A 14,625-nucleotide genomic window follows, 5' to 3' on the forward strand; every position below is an offset into this window, starting at 1 on the left:
GCGACTTAATTGGCTTGTTCTCATGCATTTACGTTGTGTTTTCTTAGTTCTTTAAGTCTTTTAAGCCTTTTTCGTATGTTTTCAGGTTCTAAGGGCTAAAGGAGCAAAGAAGTGCATTTTGGAGTCTTTTGGAGCACTTTTGGGCTAAGGATGGATAGCTTATGCTTGGAGCCAAAGTGTTGGACGAAATTGAAGACTAAGTGAGCCTAGAATCGAAGGAAGAAGGAGGAATCAAGAATTGGAAACCAGTTTCCATTATTGGGAGTTTCCATTTGTGAAGGTGTCCATTTTTGAAGTTTCCAAATAATGTTGGTTGCCTAAATCACATGTTCTAGAAGCCCTAGACATGTCCTAAATTGTGCCGCACCTTACCTTCCTTTCTCTCTCCCAAAATCTGCAAGATTATGTCACAATCCCTTTCTTAAAAGTCTTAGCCGCACCTATACATTCCCTTTCACTCAAAATCTGCAAGTTTAATTGCACTTTCCCCTTCTTTTCCTCCCTTTGCCGCAAGACTTAGCCATTCTCCTTAATTCCTGATTCTTAGAATGGATTTGGGGAATTAAACACTTACTTATTTCCTATGCAAGCCTTGCCGTGCAAGGGAGATAGTTCTTTCCTATTTCCTTGCATTAAAACACATTCCTATTGTGTTTTATGCCATTGCCATTGCCGCACCTATTAACATCTCTCACTGTATCTCTTCTATGCATTCATGTTGAGGACCGTTGGAGAATAATTTGAATTGTCGCATGCATCATCCAATTCAATGACATAAGGAAATCTGAGGGTTAATTAGTGCATCACGGTTAACTTGGGGTGTTGAGCATCATAGTTAATGAAAAGCAATTGGAAAATCGATTCATATACAAATGTGTCATGTGTGGAGAATGGACCTCTAACTAATCCATCCATTATCTTGTTTCCAAAAATTCGTTTTACAATCTGCCTAGTTTTATAACTTGTTTTGTTATTTCAATTTTCGTCAAATCAAAACCCCCCTTTACTTTCTTGTTCTATAGTGTTTAGAATCTGTTTAGTTCGTGTTTTAAAGTGTTTTGAATCAAACCATAATCTTAAATTCGTCCAAAATTGTGTTTAAGGTCAGAAACTGCCTAGTTAGTGTTTTTAGGCAGTTTTGAGTCTTTTGAACTTGTTTCGAGTCCTTTGAGTCTTTGTGAACGTTTTTAACTTTGTTTTTATGTTTTTAAGTCAGTTTAGAGGTTTTAGCAAGCCCTCCTAATCCCCGGTCCAGAACGATGCCTACTTGCATCCTTACTACAATTTGACAACAAGAGGGTTAATTTGTGTGCTTAACTATTTTCGCATCACATGGATGGACGAATTTGGACTTCAAGAGGCTAGAAATGTGATGACAAGAGGAAGGAACTAAGCTCAAGAGAATGTGGATAAGGAAGTAGCTCAAAAGAGGAAACCCTATCCAAAACCTTATCTAAAACCTTATCCAACATTATCCAAAACCTTATCTCATCTTATCCTATCCTAACCTTCTCATGTCTTAATCCTAGCCGCAAGTGGACCTAAAAACATGATTTCTAGAAGCCTTATCTAACCCTAAAAGGGTGCCACACCCTTCCCCCTTTTATCTCTTCTAGAAAACCCAAAATCAGCCACAAAACACCTAGTTTCTAGAAGGCCCAATTTTGGACGAATTTCCTAAACCTTTTTCCTTTTGGATTCTGATTTGTTAGGCCTCATTCCTTGTGGATTTGGGTTACACAAATCCTTTTATGAAACTAATTGGGCCAAACCCTCTCCTAAGTGGATTTAACTCACCTATGGCCGAATTCTAGGGCCCTAGTCCATAAAATCTGTTAAGCCTAACCCTAATCTACTTAACCCTAGGACTATATAAACATAAAATCAGCCAAAATTTCGTACAACCCCCTTATGCTATTCAGAAATCTATTGCCGCAACACCTTAGCCTCCATTCTCAACCTCCAAACACCTCCATACACCTCCATACATCTCCATACACATCTGCCGCACCCTTACCACCATAATCAACCATCCTCCATCCCTCTAAATAAGAAAACACCATCCAAAACCCCCAATTCCACCCCATATACCTTGTGCCGCAGCAAGGAGGAAGAAGAGGAGCCAAGCCGTGCATCAAATCCATCTTGGAATTGCTGAAACGTTTAGGTGTAATCTTTCTTATGATTTCAATGTTTAAATTCAATACTTTTTGTTGTTCAAGCATGAGGAACTAATCCCCTTTGGCTAGGGGGGAATTTCGAAACCATGGTTATATTTGCATGATGATTTGATTACTTTCAGTTGTGATTTCATGAATGGTGAATTCAATTTACTTATCTGTTTTAATTAAAACTTGTTTATGTATATGAATTGAGAGTGCACACTTAATTTGCATGCATAAATATGATGCTAGGGTATTGATGCGAGAATTATACGCACACAAATTAAACCCTCTTTTTATCAATTGTAGTGAAGAATGTAAGTAGGGATCGTTCTGGACCGGGGATTAGGAGGGATTATTAATCACTTGGATTTGACTCAAAAACGTAAAAACACAATATAAAACACTATACTAGACTCAAAGAATGCAAAACTAAACTTTAAAACACCAAAACAAACCAAAAGACTCAAAACAGCACCAAAACACTCAAAACTGCCTTAAAAACACAATCTGGGCAGTTTTGAACACTAGACACAACTTTGGACGAAAATTGGTTTTACTTTGACCTAAGACACTTAAAAACACAAACTAAAGTGATTTCTAACTACTATGACTCAACAAAGTAAAGGGGGATTGGTTTTGGACGAATTTAAAAACAAAACAAACTTTTTAAATTAGAACAGATTGTAAAACGAATTTGATGGAATTGAATGGATGGGAAGCTAGCTAGGGGGTTCATCTCCACACATGTTATACTTGCATATAAAACGATTTCCAATTGCTTTTCAATAACCCATGAATTCTCAACGCCCCAAGTTAATTAGGTTCGCTTAAATTAACCTTCAGATTTTCCTAACGTTATTGAATTGGATGATTGCATACGACAACCCAAAACATTCCCCACAAGTCCCCTACATGATTGCATAATAGAGATACAAGCAAGAATCATTAAGTTCTATGAAAACCATAAGCATTGACGAAGCACTTGTTACTATGATTGCATGAAACTTATGCCAAGAATTTACTTAACGCGATTGAGATCATCAACCTTTACTACTTGTGAATATAATTCCATAACGATTAGGTGAAATTTCCTTATATCCTAGCATCCAATTTATGCATGATAATTAAGCGTGCACTCTCAACCAACACACACAAATCAATGTAATTCACATAGATAAGTAAATTGAATTCACAACTTATGAAACGCAATTAGAAGTAATCAATTCATATAGCAAGTATGTTCATGGTTTCGAATCCCCCCCTAGCCAAGGGGGGGTTTAGTTCCTCATACGCACAAAACAAAGAGAATTGAAATTAAACATTGAATTCAAAGGAAAAGAAACACCTAGAAATTCCAGCGACGCGAACTCGAATTGCATGAACTCCCGAGCTTCCTTCTCCTCCTCCTTGGTGCGGCAAGGGTCTAGGGACAGGTTTTGGGTGGTATTTGTATGGAGGAATGGATGTGTGATGGTAGGGTAGTGTTTAGGAGGGATGGGATAGTGCGGCAAAGCTTAAAACTAAGGAGAAAAGTGTTTGGTGGCTGCGGCAAGGGTGTGGAGAGGGTTGGACGAATTTCTGGAATTAATGAATGTGTATGAGAGGTGGTGATCTGATCTAGGGGTTAATATGAGTATATATAGGCACTTAAAACCCTAGGGTAATCAGATATGGACTTGAATAACCCAAATCCACAAGGAAATAGGCTTAGAAATCAGAAATAGAAAGGGATAATGCTTCCTAGGTGCGGCAGGTAAGGAGATAAGGTGATAAGGCTTCTAGAATGCCTTGCAAGGCAAGGGAAATCAACTTTCTAGAAGGATTTGGGGCGCCACTTTTGTAGGAGATAAGATAAGGTTCCTAGAAACATGTTTTAAGGGCCAAATTTGTAGGGAAAAAGGGATAAGGGTGCGGCACCTTTGTAGGGATAATGTTAGGGCTTCTAGAAAGCCTAAAAACTAAGGGGATTTGGATAAAACCCACGGCAAAGATAGGATAGGGCATCTAAGGCTTCTAGAAACCCTCCAAGATAAGGTAAAGTGCATGGCATCCCTATAGGATTAGGATAAGGTGTCCTAAATGGATAAGGTGCCCTAAATGGATAAGGACTCCTCATTGCACTTGGAAACTTTGCCTATTAGGATTAGGAAACCTTGTCTTCATCATTCCTTCTTCATCTTGGACTCCTTTTCCTTCTTGGACTTGGAAAACTTCTTTGTTGCTTCACTTGAGACCATTTGGACTTTGACTTTCCTTTATCAAGTAGGAAACCTTATTTGAGTAGGAATCTTCATTCTTCTAGGAATCCTAATTCAACTAGGAAACCCATCTTAACTAGGAATCCTAATTCAACTAGGAAACCCATCTTCCATTTAGGGACTTTCCTACTTCAACTAGGAAACCTTGCTCAAGTAGGAATCATCATCTTCAAGTCTTCAATTTCGTCCATCCTCTTGGCTCCAAGCATATGATGTCCATTCCAAGCTCTAATTTGCTCCAAAAGGCTCCAAAATGCATCCTTTTGCATACTTTGCCCTTAAAACCTGAAAACACATAGAACTAGCTTAAAAGACTACTTTACTAAGGAAAAACACTATAAATGCACAAAAACAAGCTAAACTAAGGTGCGTAAATATGCTCCTATCAGGTATAAGGAAACTTCACCTAATCGTTGGGAACTTATATTCATGAGTAGTTAAGATTGTTGGTCACAATTATGTTAAGTAAATTCTTGGCATAAGTATCATGCGCTTTCATAGTTACGAATGCCTCTTCAACACCTATGATTTCCATAGAACCTAATGATCTTTGATTGTCTTTCTAATATGCGCTTTCATATAGAAAACTTTTAAGGAATAATTTGATTGCAATGCGCTAATTCCATTCAATTCAATGACCTAAGGGAAATCTGAGAGTTAATTTAAGAGTACCTAATTAACTTGGGGTGTTGAGTTTCATAATTCATCGAATAAGCAATTGAAGATTGTGTTGTATGCAAGTATGCCATGTGTGGAGAAAAACCTCCTAGCCATCTCACCATCCACTTAATTCCATCAAATTCGTCCAAATCTGCCTAGTTTAATTTCTTGTTTTGTTTGTTTGATTTTCGTCCAAAACCAAATCCCCATTTGTTTTAGAGTGTCTAATTAGTTCAAATATGTTTTAGATTGTGTTTTTAAGAGTTTTGAGTCAAGTTAGAACCAATTTTCGTCCAAGTTTGTGTTTAGGCTCAAAACTGCCCAGATTGTGTTTTTAAGGCAGTTTTGAGTCTTTTTAGCCTATTATGAGTCTTGTGAACGTGTTTGAGTCTTTTTAAGTGAGTTAAGTGTTTTAAAGGTCAGATTTATTTATTTGAGTCAGTTTATAGTGCTTAGCAATCCCTCCTAATCCCCGGTGTAAGAACGATCCCTACATATTTATATGCTACAATTGTCAAAAGAGGGTTAATTTGTGTGTTAAGTTAATTTTCACATCACATGTTTGTAACTTTCTTTAATAGTCTTGCAATTAAAAACCAAATCTTCATCATTGTGTTGGAAGGTACCCTAGGACACAAAAAAAAACACACAAAAACAACTTTAAAACAACTCTTTTTGGGTTTTTCAAAACTGTTTTGCAATTTTTTTTTTGTAAAATTTTCGTATTTTCTGATCCAAACACGTAAAAACACTTCAAAACACACTAAAACACACCAAAACTGCTTAAAAACACTTAAAAACAGCAAGGAACAAGTCTATAAGTAAAGGGTGATAAAATCCCATGAATTTGCATCAAAAACACTTAGTTACCCCCCCACACTTAAATCAAACATTGTCCGCAATGTTTCAAGCATAAAATCACACAAAACACAAAGAAACACACAAACAGCAAGTAAAACAACTAAATAGGCAGATTCGAAATAAACAACAAAGTGAAGGGTTTAGGAACGCAAATCTGGAATTGGAGTGATTCCTTGAGCTTCCTTTGTTGAATTGCATGGGTTGCCTCCCAAGTAGCGCTTTCTTTAACGTCTTGCAGCCGGACGAAGACACGTTCATGCTCCATTAGAGCCCACGGCATGGAGTGGGATCTCCTCCACGACATGCTCCACAAAGTTCTCATAGTATGGCTTCAATCTATGTCCGTTCACCTTGAACTCGTGGCCACTTTTTAAGCTTTGGACTTGGACATATATAAGCCCAAAAGGTGACATGCCAAGGGGAGTTTTGTAAGCCGTACGATAGGCCCACAATGCATCGTCCAAGCGCAAACTCCAATCTCTTCTTGAGGGTCCCACGGTTTTCTCTAGGACTTGTTTGATCTCCCTATTTGAAACCTCCGCTTGCCCATTGGTTTGAGGGTGATAAGGTGTGGAAACCTTATGAGTAACGTTGTACTTCTTGAGCAAAGCTTCAATGGTGCGGTTACGAAAGTGAGAACCCCCATCACTAATTAAAACTCGTGGCATCCCAAACCTAGCAAAAATATTAGATTTCACAAAATCTGCAACAACCTTAGAATCGTTAGTACGGGTGGCTTTGGCTTCCACCCATTTGGAAACATAATCGACAGCTAGCAAGATATAAGTGAAACCAAAAGATGGAGGGAAGGGGCCCATGAAATCAATACCCCAAACATCAAAAATTTCCACAAAGGAGAGAGATTGTTGCGGCATTTGGTCCTTAGGCCCTATGTTACCTGTTCTTTGACACTTATCGCATGTTACACAAAACATTTTAGCATCTTTAAAGAGATTAGGCCAATAAAATCCAGATTGTAACACCTTTAGGGCTGTCCTTTGGGTGCCAAAATGTCCCCCACATGCATAAGTATGGCAGAATGTAAGAATGGAATTAAATTCAGATTCGGGCACACATCTACGCACAATCTGATCTGGGCAGAATTTCCATAAATATGGATCATCCCAAACATAAAAACGTGCATCATGAACAAGTTTATCACGTTGGAACTTGTTTAGGGTACTAGGAACTTGCTTAGACACCAAGAAATTGACCAAATCGGCATACCAAGGGGTTCTTACCTCAATGGACAGAAGTTGCTCATCCGGAAACGTTTCTAAAATGGGGGTGGACTCTTCCTCACGCACCATTCTACTTAGGTGGTCAGCCACCACGTTTTCACACCCTTTCTTGTCTCGGATTTCAAGATCGAACTCTTGAAGTAGGAGCATCCAACGAATGAGTCTTGGCTTAGCCTCCTTTTTGGTGAGAAGATACTTCAAGGCTGCATGGTCAGTGAAAACAATTACTTTAGTACCAAGAAGATATGATCTAAACTTATCTAAAGCAAATACAACCGCCAAAAGTTCTTTTTCGGTTGTAGAATAATTCAATTGAGCATCATTTAAAGTGCGTGAAGCATAATAAATAACATGTGGCTGTTTATTTTTCCTTTGACCCAAATTAGCCCCAAGTGCATAATCCGATGCATCACACATCAATTCAAAGGGAATGGACCAATCCGGGGGAGTTATGATGGGTGCCGTGGTGAGTAAGTCTTTTAGATGCTTGAATGCCTTCTCACACGCCTCGTTGAACTCAAAAGACACATCCTTTTGGAGTAGGCGGCATAGGGGTTGTGCAATCTTGGAAAAGTCCTTGATAAATCGTCGATAGAATCCTGCATGGCCAAGAAAAGAACGGACCTCTCTAACCGACGTAGGAGAGGGTAAGTGACGTACAAGATCTATTTTAGACTTATCAACTTCAATTCCTTTTTCAGAGATGATATGACCCAAAACTATACCTTGTTTAACCATAAAATGACATTTTTCCCAATTCAAAACAAGGTTAGTTTCCATGCATCTTTTCAAGATTAAAGTGAGATTATGCAAACAAGCATCAAATGAGTCTCCAAACACACTAAAATCGTCCATAAATACTTCAATTATCTTTTCAACATAATCAGAGAAGATACTTACCATGCATCGTTGGAAAGTGGCCGGTGCATTGCATAAACCAAATGGCATACGACGATATGCAAAAGTACCAAATGGACAAGTAAAGGTGGTCTTTTCTTGATCATCCGGCGTTATGACAATTTGATTATAACCCGAATAACCATCAAGAAAGCAATAAAAAGAATGACCGGCTAACCTTTCAAGCATTTGATCAATGAATGGCAAAGGGAAGTGATCTTTCCTTGTTGCGGCATTTAGCTTTCTATAGTCAATGCACACCCTCCAACCGGTTTGAATGCGTGTAGGCACAAGTTCATCTTCTTCATTCTTCACCACAGTCACTCCGGATTTCTTTGGCACAACTTGAACCGGTGAAACCCAACGACTATCCGAGATAGGATAGATCACCCCACAATCTAGAAGCTTGATAATCTCCTTTTTCACAACTTCCATCATTGGAGGGTTGAGCCGGCGTTGAGCCTCTCTGGTTGGTTTAGCCCCCTCCTCTAAAAGTATGCGATGCATGCAAGTTGTAGGACTAATACCCTTTATGTCGGCCAAGGTCCATCCTATGGCCGTCTTGTGCTCTTTCAACACCCGAATCAATTTCTCCTCCTCCATTGCTGTGAGGGATAAGGAAACTATGACAGGCAACGTCTCATTGTCTCCCAAATAGACATACTTCAAATGATCCGGCAATGGTTTAAGCTCAAGAATGGGTGCCTGAATCACTGAAGGTAACAACTTGTTAGTCAAAACAGGAATTGGACTCGGTTTTGGAGGCTTACCAAAGTGTTGTGGCAATGACTCAAGTGCAGCAACCATCTCGGCCTCATCTTCACTTCTAGGCACGGCAAAACCAGATTTTTGCCCAATTCCTTGTGCAATTGTTGTTTCAAGTGTATCCCTCTCCAAAGAATCGAGAAATTCCTGCGCCAAATCATCAATTATATCAATAGAAAAGCAAGAATGATCGTCCTTAGGAAATTTAATACTTTCAGAAAGATTGAAATCAATGACTTCCCCATCAAATTCCATCGTTAAAGTTCCTTTAAACACATCTATCTTGGTGCGGGCTGTTTTCATGAAGGGCCTCCCTAATAGAATCGGTAATGGGGTGGAATGGGGTGAATCCTCCATGTCAAGCACGTAGAAATCCGCTGGAAAAATCAAGTTATCAACCTGTACCAAAACATCTTCCAAAACACCCTTTGGATATGCATTAGAACGATCGGCTAATTGAATTATCACACCATCATTTTTAAGCTCACCTAAGTTCATAGATGCATAAATAGAGTATGGCATAACATTAATCGAAGCCCCTAAGTCTAACATGCATTGTTCAAACTTAGTATTACCAATAACGCACGGAATTGTAAAACTACCCGGATCTTTGCATTTAGGGGGTAATTTCCTTTGTAACACAGCAGAGACATTTTCACTTACCTGGACCACCTCCTTGTTTGAAATCCTCTTCCTCGTTGTGCAAAGCTCTTTTAAGAACTTGGCATACTTAGGGACTTGCTTGATTGCATCAAGGAGCGGAATGTTAACTTGAACTTTCCTAAAGGTTTCCAAAATGTCCTTTTCACTCTCCTCCTTCTTTGATTGCCTAAACCTGCTAGGAAAGGGCACGTTTAGTGGAATAGAACTTGACAAAGCCGAATTTGGACTTACCTTAGGCATATTGGACGGTTTTGGCACAATAGGGGGCTGCGGCAAAGATTCTTTCACCCTTGCCGTGGCCTTTATTCCTTGTTCCTCCTCTTCTTGCAGCAACACGTCCTCTTCTTGACTTGTTTTGGACGTGCTTGGGGTGGTTTCGACCTCCTTACCACTTCTCAACATGATTGCCTTGGCAGATTCGAATCCTCCCCTTGGATTGACAATGGTTGAGCTAGGGAGCTTGCCTTTGTCTCGAAATTGTCCTACAAATTCCGCAATCTGCCCAATTTGTTTCTCCAAGTGATCCACCCTTTTGTCTTGGTTTTGCATGGCTTTGGTTTGATCCTCTTGCCCCTGAGACAAATTGGTAAGTAATTTAAGAAGTGTTTCATTTCCCAACGACGTACCTTGATTGTTTTGGGCAGGTTGTGCTTGGTTTGGATTGGGGCCGAATGGCTTGGTGTAGAACCCCGGGGGTTGTTGTCTTAAGCCTCCTTCTTGTTGAGGTTGTTGAGGTTCCCTCCACTTGAAGTTTGGATGGTCTCTCCAACCCGGATTGTATGTGTTGGAATATGGATCATTCCTTGGTTGATTGTGGCTCGGAAATCCAATGGCATTTGCACTCTCCCATCCCCCATTCTCAATCAATTGAGGGCATTTTTCCGAAGGGTGTCCTTGGATAGAACATACACCACATACAATCGGTCCTTGTATCTTCATTCCTTCGGCCATCTGAGACACAATAGAAGTAAGATTAGCTATCTGAGATTGAATATCGGATTGAGAACTTACCTCATTCAAGTGTTGCCGTGGGGGGTCCCTTTGCCCAAGTCCTTCATATTGTTGTGCATTTAGAGCACGGTTTGCAATTAGGGTCTTGGCCGACATAGGAGTTTTGTCCACCAATGCACCTCCCGCCGAAGCATCGAGCATTTGCCTTTCAATGGGAAGAAGGCCCTCATAGAAATATTGAAGGAGAAGCTCCTCCTTCATTTGATGTTGAGGACATGATGCAACAAGGGCTTTAAAACGCTCGTAGTATGCCGGAAAAGATTCTCCTTGACTTTGTTGGATTCCGCTAATTTTCTTCCTCAAGAGAATGACTCTTGAAGTAGGGAAGAACTTCTCCAAGAACGCTCTCTTCATGCTCTCCCAAGAAGTAACGGTCCCGGGTGCCAATTCATAAAGCCAATCCTTAGCTTTTTCCACAAGAGAGAATGGAAAAGCTTTCATCATTAGAATGTTCCCATCGACATTTATGGGTGTCATGCTCGAACAAACAACCTCGAACTCCTTGAGATGCTTGTTGGGATCTTCCATGGAAAGCCCATGGTATTTCGGAATGTGGTGCAACAAGCTTGACTTCAACTCGAATTCATCGGTCTTGCCTTGGGCAGCCGCGGGGTATTGAATGCATAATGGTGCGGCATTGGCCAACCCCGAGGCCGAAAGCTCTTTAATGGTCCGATTGTCCGCTGCCATAACTTCTTCTTCCACACTTTCAAACTCAGATTCGGCCTCTGAACTTGAACTAGGTTCACTAGGTTCACTAGGTTCGGGATGCCTCCTCTTTCTTCTCAAATCACGTTCAAAATCGTCGTTAAAGTCCAAGATATGTGCATGCACAGTTTGAGAACTCCGCGTCATGCACTAGTACCTAAACCAAGAAAACAAAACAAAATAAGAAAACTAGGTAAATTACACTAAAAACATACGGCAAAAACACAAGGGATTAGCGATTTTGCTAATCCCCGGCAACGGCGCCAAAATTTGATGCGAAAATAGTTAAACACACAAATTAAACCCTATGGATGACAATTGTAGTAAATGAGCAAATAGGGATCGTTCTAGACCGGGGATTAACTAGGGATGCTAATCAATGTGAAATTGACTCAAAAACGTAAGAACACAATATAAAACACTTACTAGACTCAAAGAATGCAAAACTAAACTTTAAAACACTAAAACAAACCAAAAGACTCAAACATCACCCAAAACACTCAAAACTGCCTTAAAAACACTTTATGGGCAGTTTTGGACACTTTGGTGAATTTGGACGAATTTGTGTAACAAATTGAATCAAAACACTTAAAAACACAAACTAAGACACTTTCTAACTAAGTTGGACACTAAAGTAAAGGGGGATTAAGGTTTTGACGAAATTAAATTAAATAAAACAAGTTAATAAACTAGGCATATTGTATAAACGGATTTGAGAAACAAGATGATGGATGGATTAGTTAGAGGTCCATTCTCCACACATGACACATTTATATATGAATCGATTCTCCAATTGTTTTTCATTAACTATGATGCTCAACACCCCAAGTTAACCGTGATGCACTAATTAACTCTCAAATTTTCCTTAAGTTATTGAATTGGATGATGCATGCGACAATTCAAATCATTCTCCAATGGTTCTCAACATGAATGCATAGAAGAGATACAATGAGAGATCATTATGCTCTATGAAAATTATAAGTGTTGACGAGGCAATTGTAACTATGAATGCATGATACTTTTGCCAAGAATTCAATTAACGCGGTTGTGACTAGCAACCTTCACTACTCATGTTTATAAACTTGTGACGATTAGGTGAAACTCGTTTATAAACTAGCATCGAGTTTATGCATGAAGACTAAGTATGCATCCCTAATCAACATACAAAAACATGTCTTTAATAAACATGATAATTGAATTGCAATCACAAATTAACAAATCACAATTGGAAGAAATCAATTCATATTTCAAACATATCCATGGCTTCAAACTTTCCCCTAACTAATTAGGGGTTTAGCCACTCATGATTACAACAAACTTAGAGAGTAATAACAAAGTAAACATTGAAAACAAGAATCGAAGTACACCTAAAAATTCCAACAACTCAATCTTGAATTGTATGAACGTTTAGGCCTCTTCTCCTCTAGTTGCTGCGGCACAAGGGGTTTTGGTGAGTTTTGGGGGTTATGGATGATGTAGAATGATGTGTTTAGGGTAGGGATGGATGTAGGGGAAGGTAAGGAGTGTTTTTGGGCAGAAAATATGAAGAATGGTGAAGTATGGTAGTGCTAGAGAGAGGGGAGGAATTTCTGGCGTGAATGAATGTGTATGAGAGATGGTTTTCTGAAATGGAAGAGTGTGTGTTTTGTGGCTGCAATGCATGCTTATTTATAGGTGAAATGGGGGGAACATGATGACTAGGAATTAGGTGGAAAGCTGAAATGGTGATGGGAGATGCATGTGGCAGAAATGCATGTGATTAAAGGGTGGGAATGCATGTGTTTTGACAGAAAATAAAAGGGAATGCTGGAAATCTGGAATGGGAACCCACGGCATGGTTGTTTTCTGGTGGTGAATGGGTTTATGTTTGAATGGTGCATGTGGGTTGATTATTTAAAGGGAGTGCATGTGGAATAAAGGTTGGAATGAACATGAAATGCACGGTTTTGAGAGATGATTATGGATGAATGTGGTTGAATGATTAAAGTGTAAATGATTAATGAATGGTTCTTTGTTGATGGTGGAAATCTGAAATGATGAAGTGGAATGTGCATGTGGCTGCAATGATGGTGTTTTGCACGGCAATGATGGAGAAAGAATGTGTGGATGCATGGTTGTGTTGGTGATGAATGTGAACTCTTTGTTCTTCATTTTCATTCCTTTGGTCTTCAATTTCGTCCATCTACTTGGCTTTAAGCATATGCAATCCATTCCAATCTCTAATTTGCTCCAAAAGGCTCCGAAAGGCATCCTTTTGCATCCTTAGCCATATGAAACTATAAACACACGAAAATGACTTTAAACACTAAATTAAGTAAGAAAACACAACATAAATGCATAAGAACTAGCTAACTAAGGCGCATAAATATGCTTCTATCAATTGTTCGGTTGTCCGCTGCCATGTCTTCCACTTCTTCTTCAAATTCAGAAACGGACTCGGAACTTGCACTTGATTCACTAGGTTCCGGGTTCTTCCTCTTACGTCTCAATTCACGCTCAAAATCGTCGTCAAAGTCTAAAATATGTTCGTGAACCGGATTAGAACTCCGAGTCATAAACAAGTACCTAAAACAAGAAACAAAATAACATAAGAATCTGATCTAATAAGAAAAACGAAAATAACAATCCAAGGGATTAGCAAAGTTGCTAATCCCCGGCAACGGCGCCAAAATTTGATGCGAGAATTATACGCACACAAATTAAACCCTCTTTTTATCAATTGTAGTGAAGAATGTAAGTAGGGATCGTTCTGGACCGGGGATTAGGAGGGATTATTAATCACTTGGATTTGACTCAAAAACGTAAAAACACAATATAAAACACTATACTAGACTCAAAGAATGCAAAACTAAACTTTAAAACACCAAAACAAACCAAAAGACTCAAAACAGCACCAAAACACTCAAAACTGCCTTAAAAACACAATCTGGGCAGTTTTGAACACTAGACACAACTTTGGACGAAAATTGGTTTTACTTTGACCTAAGACACTTAAAAACACAAACTAAAGTGATTTCTAACTACTATGACTCAACAAAGTAAAGGGGGATTGGTTTTGGACGAATTTAAAAACAAAACAAACTTTTTAAATTAGAACAGATTGTAAAACGAATTTGATGGAATTGAATGGATGGGAAGCTAGCTAGGGGGTTCATCTCCACACATGTTATACTTGCATATAAAACGATTTCCAATTGCTTTTCAATAACCCATGAATTCTCAACGCCCCAAGTTAATTAGGTTCGCTTAAATTAACCTTCAGATTTTCCTAACGTTATTGAATTGGATGATTGCATACGACAACCCAAAACATTCCCCACAAGTCCCCTACATGATTGCATAATAGAGATACAAGCAAGAATCATTAAGTTCTATGAAAACCATAAGCATTGACGA

At 39.1% G+C, this 14,625-nt stretch overlaps 1 protein-coding gene across 1 annotated transcript in view; it reads right to left on the reverse strand.

The window, feature by feature from the left end:
• The window catches only part of LOC148695064 (uncharacterized), a gene marked incomplete at its 5' end in the record, with an annotated part of 44,135 nt that overhangs the window by 13,028 nt on the left and 16,482 nt on the right, over nucleotides 1-14,625 (reverse strand). Inside the window, 3 exons of the mRNA XM_088698297.1 lie at nucleotides 7,083-8,415; nucleotides 8,509-8,808; nucleotides 9,619-9,663. Coding sequence (XP_088554423.1) covers nucleotides 7,083-8,415; nucleotides 8,509-8,808; nucleotides 9,619-9,663 — 1,678 coding nt within the window. The remainder of the gene's footprint in view (nucleotides 1-7,082; nucleotides 8,416-8,508; nucleotides 8,809-9,618; nucleotides 9,664-14,625) is intronic.

This window comes from Pyrus communis, chromosome 8, assembly GCF_041283825.1.
Source record: "Pyrus communis isolate YQ-2024b chromosome 8, ASM4128382v1, whole genome shotgun sequence".
Lineage (NCBI taxonomy): Eukaryota > Viridiplantae > Streptophyta > Magnoliopsida > Rosales > Rosaceae > Pyrus > Pyrus communis.